Source organism: Loa loa (genome assembly GCF_000183805.2).
Source record: "Loa loa unplaced genomic scaffold supercont3.26, whole genome shotgun sequence".
NCBI lineage: Eukaryota > Metazoa > Nematoda > Chromadorea > Rhabditida > Onchocercidae > Loa > Loa loa.
Window position 1 is genome coordinate 23,553 of NW_018108206.1, and position 7,834 is coordinate 31,386.

Below are 7,834 nucleotides of genomic sequence, written 5' to 3' on the forward strand. Positions count from 1 at the left end.
AGAGAGAGAGAGAGAGAGGGAGAGAGAATGTCGGTAAAACAAAAGTATTTTTTAAAGTATTGTTGAAAATGATTGCGACAATGAGGAGATGATCCATTATGGGTTCATAAATGAGCAAAACTTACTAATTGATGATAAAATTGCAAAAGAGCCAGAAATTTCTACCTGAAAAGAAATGAAACAAATTTTAGCGTATTTTTGATAAGACAAATTTTAACAAAATGACGTGCGCTATTGTAATGAAACGTACGTAAAATGTACGTGTTATATTACAAGAAAATAAATAAACGTTTTAAAGATAACAGAAACGAGAAAAACATTTTTTTTTTTTTTTTCTGGTGTAACATATAAAGAAAGTCATACCAAGAATTTAGAAAAATCAACTTCTTCTAGATTGCTACCAATGAGTGATAGTTGTGGTTCGTGATGGTAATCGTTCCACTTCGATTACTTTGGGATTACTTCCATCTGTAGTAAAACCCATTGGTATACGTGTCAAACGACGTGACATTGCTAATGGTACACCTGGTTGTATTAGTTGTTGATGATGAGATGGAGCGGATTTACGACCAGAACGAAAAATGGGAATACGATGCTGATGACGATTGTATTCTGGATGATTACGAATGGGATGTGATAATTTTGAGGATGATATCATCTCATGATGATAGCTATTTGGATGGATTGTAGAACATGTACGATTACTTCGATTCATATTACGATGATCGATCATGTGATGAGTTAATGAACCATTGGATGAAATTAGATGTCGCTCATTTCGCTGTTGCTAAATTTTACGAAATTTTCATCTCTGGAGAGAAGTGGAATAGAAAGAAAAAAAACGGATTACTACTATAAGTGTTGAAAGTCAAAAAAAAAAAAAAAACCTGATACGATCGATGACTACTATCAGTAGTATCAGTACGTGCTGAAGTTGGTGAAAGAAGTTGTTGTTGTTGTTGAAGACGTTCTTGTCGTATATACTATAAGAGAACATTAATAGGTAGATTTAATAGTATGTGATAAAATTGATAAAAGAAGTGATAACAATTTGATTATTCATACAGAATTGGGTAAATCTTTCTCAACTTATCACAAATATTTTACATCTGTGAATTATACTGTGAATTAGAAGTGATGAAAATGTATAATTAATTAATAATTCGATTAATTAGCTTATCATTTCTACTAATTACAACACTTTTAGCATATTAAGCATAAATATAATAATGTTATTGTAAATTTTTATTTTCTAATTAAAATATTTTGAAGACTTTTTAAAACACACTTGATCGGAAGATTTATCTAACCAAATACTTAGATAATCTTCCGGTCGTCGATCGGTTGAAAATAGACAAATGGAAAAGTTTATCACTTAATTAATAACTTTTCAATTGTTTATAGATCAACTCGAACAAACTTTTGAAATAAACCGTCTTTTAAATCTAACAAAAAGAGTTGAATGAATGGCAGTGAAAACTTCAATTGCATAATTAACAAAAAAAAAAGAAAAAATGAGCATAACCAACCTGTCCATTTCGGTTTATTTGCTCATTGTTTGATGATTGTAACGTACGTGTAGAAGGTAGCGGACGACGTGTGTCACCTGAGTTCAAACGTAAATGAACTAAAGGTGTAGTTTGCCTTAATCTATTTTCAAATGCTGCAAGTTTTCCTTGTACATTCACGTTGCGAGGCGTATCATGTGATGTTATCGTTGATGAATGTGCTGGAAGATCATAAATTTTCTCCCAATCTGCTATATCTGAAAGTAATATTTGTCCATTAACATTGTCCACAATCAACCACTGTCCACAATCAATCATTTCTTACAAAAAAAAAAAAAGGAAAAACAAAAAAAAAGTCTGTATAATATTTTAATTACACGTGTGTTTTTTTGTGAACAAACATCAACATTACTAATTAATGTAATTAGTTGTACTATCAATCATAATAATTTTACCAATACTATATTTTATTTTACTACAATTAAACTTACCATAACAATGTGATGATGTGATAGTTGGTGGCAACTCTCCTAATCGATGAAATCTTCTCTGATGGATGATTTCCACTTCTTTATCCGGATCTGTACCAGTTGGTTCCGGTATGCTTTGGAAATGTTTCTTTTTCAATATCTAAATTTTATCAAAATTTGAAGATGAGAAATGTGTGTGAAAAACAATTTGAAACACATGAAGAATTATCATAAGAAACTGGAAAAGCAAAAAAATTCATTCTGATTTGTCAAGAGAAGTTTCAAAAATACAGATAAAGGGTAAAGGTTAAGGAAATTTAGGCACTTTAATAGCTCACTTTAATAGCATTTGGTGCATGAGGATAGAAGCCACCAGATGGTGTAACACGTGGACCACCGAATGCTGGTTTTGGCCTATGGCTACCATCCGGTAATGGTTGAACAAGATACTTGATTTGACGTTTTGCAGGTTCATCTAATGAACCAGCACCTAAATTATATTGAATTTTTAAATAGGAAATTAAAATCAATAAGTATAGTTTTAATCATCATATTCGAAATTGAAAAGTGTAAATATTTTAAATTAACTTTCATACTGATACATACCAAACCCTCGTTGTGTGTCAAGTAATGAATTTTCTGGCGTGAAATTCTTATGTTCTTGTTTATATTCCGGATCATGGATAACCGGTTGCCATTGGAATTCAGTATTTTCAACTGTTCGACCTGCTGCATTATCTGTAAAAATTCATTGAAATAAGGGCAGATTAAAGCACATGTTCAAGAAATGAAAAATATTCAATTTCCTATTTTAAGTTAATCGATAATAGATTTAATCGAAATTGAAATACTTTAAATTGATGAAAATTTATTTAAGTAAAATGGGAGAAAAATTTTAATTCATTCAAAATTTCTGATCTTACGAAAATATTACAATGCAAAAATTACCTGTAGAATAATTACTGCTACTTTCAAGGCTTGGTTCAGCATTTAATGCTTTACGTATATATGGCCAAACATATGATTGTTCTGGTGGTGGTTTCCATCGTTTTCCTGTCCGGAAAATTACCGGTTCAGGTGTTGGCTTTTCGATAAACACTTCTCGGCGCTAGAAAACATTTGGATTATTAAAGCAGGAACGCATTGTCTTTATCATAAACAATCGTATCTTTTTGTATCAAAAGATTATTATCAATACTGTAACATTGAGAAATCAAATAAAACTTAACTTAATCATCTAATAATCATTCTTTTCTATAAATCTGAGATAACACTGATATCAATGATAGCACTGATAACATAGATAACACTGATAGCAAATTGATATGAATAGGATGCTAATAATTACCTTTAACAAATCAATATCGAATCGTTCCTTTTCCAAAAGTTGTTCACTGGTAATAATTTCATTTTTAGCAACTGGTTTTGATTGATCAACAATATATAACCGTTTCCAGGTTACCGAATTTGGCGAGCAAATAAATTCCGGTTGTTTGCCATCTTCAGATATTGCCGTAATGGGACGTGTTTCATAAACATGCATCAGTTGTGGTTCTTGGCTTGTCTAAATTAAACAAATAGTGCCAAGAAGCAAATTTAAGGTTTAATTCTTGATAACATTCAATGGAGATAATATGTAAATGAAAGTTATTGAATACTACCTAAAATGTTAGACTATCATATTATAAGTAAGACATTGCTATAAAATCTTCAAATAAATACAGAGCTAATTATGCTAATTAATTTCTTGGCTTATTCATTACTATCAATTATGATTTTGTGAATGGAATTTATGAATAATTAATTTTTTCAAATGACTCTAAAAAGTTGTTCAAGTAACTCTGTGACAAAATGACAAGTAAAAAAAATGAAAAATTAAATTTTTCAAAATGTTGATTGTCATTGTCGTATGAAATTCTTGCTTTTTGGATAATTTTTAAAATTCAAACTAAAAGATAATAGCAATGGGATGAATATAAGTTGAAAAGAAACCTCAAAATAAAGTTCCTTTTGTCGTTTTTGAGCATTCATATCAATCTGTCGCAATTCTTCATGAGATTGTGTCACTGAATCACTTAATTCCGGACTAGTTCTATTTTGTTTTGCATGCATTTGTTGATAATACAAGCGTTCTTGGATTTCCAAAGCACGATTCTTAAAATACTTTACAGTATAATTATCAAAAACTGAACTGATAAAATGATATTAAAATATTTTAAAGGTTATATTAGCATAAAATTCTTAGCTAAATTATATACAATTACCTGTTTTTCTCCCCAAAAAATGGCTTCTTTTTCCCGACGTCTCATTGCTTCCAATTCAAGTTTCTTCTGTCGATTGTATTCATCAATTCGTTCCGGATCCGTAATATTTCGAGTTCTTAATGAAGGTGGAACTGATCGAGCACGTTCATGTTCATGTTTTGTTAACGATGATGACCATGGAATAACACTTTCTCCAATTTCATTATTCTGTAATTTATATAAAGATATAAATAAAACATAACATGAATAGATTCGATATCATAAGAGAGTAATGAGAAGAAATGAATGAGCGGAAAAGTATCATACTCATTTAAATATGAAATGCATGGAATTAATCAGATTAACATCTATTTATTTTGAAATTTAAATAACTATAATTAGCCAAATTTAATAATTAAATACTTTTTCATGTTCCGTTGTATTTAATTCCATTACTGAAACCGATTTTGATCGATTGCCGCATCTAAATGCATTAAATTTAAATTATGAAAAAGCTACTACTAATTTCTCATTACTTTAATTAGCAATTAATCAATCATTTTTTCTTCATTTCATTAAATTAATTGATGAAAAAGACAGTAAGAATAAATTAGCGCGAAAAAAAAAAGATCAAACCTTAACTTATGGCTTGAATTATCAGAAGAATTGTGTTGCTGTTTTCTGATTAAATGATAATCACTTTCAATGTGACATTCTTCAATAGGAATCTGATGCATTTCCAATGATCCTCTAGAAATAGTACTTTGATATTTCTAAACTTCAACCATTCCAATCAACTTTTAAATTCATCTTCAAATTTCAGGTAATGTTTAGAAAAAATAATCTTGAAATCTTTAAGGATACGAAAAATTGAGAAATTTTAAATGAATAAAATTTAAAATTAGCAAATATATAAGGAAATTTTATGAAACATCATCAAATAGTTGTGAAATATTGCAAGCATATTTCCGGATGATAAATTCCACCAACACTTTACGGATAATTTCATAATACTGAGAGTTTGAAATTAAACCTCTGTTGTTTGGTGTGAACTTCTTCAAGAGTAAAAAAAGGTCCATTAAAAGAGGCTTGTGGAAGATGACGAGGTGTTTGAGGTCGTACTAAATTCTGTTGTCGCAGATTCTCTTGCATAACATGATATAGCCTATTTTCCTTTCTGAACGAATCTGGACTTGGATTCGAAGATTGAGAGGATTGACTCATTCGACCGCATCTATCATAGCTTTGATCATGATGCTGTTGTTTTTCTTCCTAATGCAAAGATTTTTTATTTAATAATCATTTTATTGCTATAATTTTCATATTTGTTTAGTTTCTTTTCCAATGAAATATTCCCACAGTATTGCAAAAGGTAAACAATGATAAGCTATAATAAGTAAAAGATAAGCAATGATAAGCTGTGATAAGCAAAAGATATACATCAAGTATAAAATGATAGTTAATGTAACGGATGAAATTAAATTTCCTTCTACAAATATTAATGAATTTTTGATTTCGATCCCAGGTGGTATTTATTTCAAGCTAAAAGTATGAAATTTCAGTGTAGGAATAAACTCAATTTTTGAATTTAACGATTTAAATGGATAAATTTGTCCTTCAACAGTTATCATTTCTGAAATCTTGTTTAAAATTCAAAATTCAACATTTTTTTTTATTCTGCTGATAAGATAATCGACCATTAATTGTGGTATTCCAAGGATGAATTAATTACTTCGTGTCGTCTTTCTTCAGTTTAAAAAAAAATTTTAAAAGCATAATTTAAGAAAAATATCAAACAAAATGATTTTATCCCTTACTATGCTGATATAAGCGGATTTAAATCTTCTTATCGATAAAGATTACTGATAATAGATTATAACAGCTATTTATGTTTACATGCATTTTCACATATTCTATAAAAAATGTTAACTTGTTAATACTGTTACCTTATCATTACTATCGTTGATATGAACTCTTTCAACGTAACGTTCGTAGGAATTATCATTGATATTAGAGGATGATGGTGATAACAGTGATACTGAACGTTGTTTCAGGATTGATTTTGGTTGCTTGCTCGTATCATTCGAATAGCTACGTTGAAATTCTACCGTATCAGATCGATTTTGCAATGGAACAACTAGTTCAGAAGGATAGTCAAAATTACTGTTCACTTTATGAGTCTGAAAAAAATTGGAATCAATCTTTTTTGAATTTTCGGAATGATTCGAGAATTAGTATTTCAGTAACTTAAGACATATATTTGAATCAAATTTCTGTCGTAATTCGATAAAGTCTTCCAGATGTGACTAGACAAGACAAAGACGCCGTTTTTTCTCCCGGTATGACCGGATAAGATAAAGATGGCATTCTTTCTCCCGGTATGACCGGATAAGATAAAGATGGCATTCTTTCTCCCGGTATGACCGGATAAGATAAAGATGGCATTCTTTCTCCCGGTATGACCGGACAAGACAACGATACCATTTTTCACCAAAAAAATGCTGAAACTTAATTACTGTTGTGGAGAATTCGAACTAATTTACCTTATCCAGGTGATAGTTATATCTTTTAATCGAATGATTCAATTTCTTCAAATCTCAATTTTTATCAAACATCACTATCACTCAGTTCAATTTTCTGGAATTTATTAAAGTAAAATTTAACATTTGAAAAATTCGTTTGAATTTAAACCATACTATTTCACTTTTATTACTACGATCTGTTTCATTTTCATTCGTACAAATGGTTCGACGATTCGATTTTGGCTCCGTAATTTGGACCGCAATTATTGATATCGGTGGTTTTTGAATTTTTTCAGTGCAAGGAGAGAATTGATTTGAATTTCTGCTTATATCAGTACTTTCTGTTATCTGCAACAAATATTTTAAAATTCATTCACGAAATCCCGGTAATTATTTGAGATTTCTCAAATGAGAGAAGAAGTAGCAATTAAACGTCATCCATATCATTTACAATAATGTTTGTTTATTTTATCATCATGTTGACAAATATTTTAAATAATGTCAACCTGTACTGTGGAAGATTTGCAAGTATCTGTAGGCAATGATGTCTTCTCTTGTTCCAGATGATATCGTCGAGTATTATCCGAATTTTCTTTCACTACTTGATGATTCATTGCGACAAGATTATTACTACTTTTAAATTCCAATTTCTGAAATTATCCATAACTATAGAGATTTTCAAGAAATACAAGAAATTTTGAAAAATTAAATTAGATTTGAAAATTCAATTATAGCATAAGAAGTATGGTATAAATCTATAAACCATTGAACTGTATTAAGATATCAGCTATTTGACAAATTTGGTCACTTGAAATCAAAAGTTTGCTACTACCTTTATCTGAACATCAATTTAACTTATACTTAATTAGCATAACTAATCACTTGATAAGCAAGTTTGCTATCTTTATCTGAACATTAATTTAACTTATACTTAATTAGCATAACTAATCACTTGATAAGCAAGTTTGTTACCTTACCTGAACATTAATTTAACTTATACTTAATTAGCATGACTAATCACTTGACAAGCAAGTTTGTACCTTACCTGAACATTAATTAACTTATACTTAATTAGCATGACTAATCACTTG

The 7,834-nt window shown here is 29.5% G+C and overlaps 2 protein-coding genes across 2 annotated transcripts; both read right to left on the minus strand.

Moving 5' to 3' along the window:
* Positions 1 to 397: 397 nt before the first annotated feature.
* LOAG_10836 (gex interacting protein 16) lies at positions 398 to 6,705 on the minus strand (the record flags this gene model as incomplete). Its single annotated transcript, XM_003146360.1, has 15 exons — positions 398 to 787; positions 888 to 983; positions 1,530 to 1,765; positions 2,000 to 2,138; positions 2,317 to 2,468; positions 2,585 to 2,716; positions 2,927 to 3,086; positions 3,327 to 3,542; positions 3,971 to 4,132; positions 4,243 to 4,449; positions 4,645 to 4,705; positions 4,858 to 4,971; positions 5,255 to 5,493; positions 6,168 to 6,401; positions 6,568 to 6,705. The coding sequence occupies 15 exons, from the start codon at positions 6,703 to 6,705 to the stop codon at positions 398 to 400; spliced, it is 2,676 nt and encodes an 891-aa protein (XP_003146408.1).
* A 123-nt stretch (positions 6,706 to 6,828) lies between these two features.
* On the minus strand, positions 6,829 to 7,651 carry LOAG_10837 (hypothetical protein; the record flags this gene model as incomplete). The annotated part of the gene is made up of 4 exons (XM_003146361.1): positions 6,829 to 6,858; positions 6,918 to 7,091; positions 7,250 to 7,393; positions 7,626 to 7,651. Coding segments are annotated over 4 exons (374 nt in total), but the record flags the coding sequence as incomplete, so codon positions are not given.
* Positions 7,652 to 7,834: the final 183 nt, after the last annotated feature.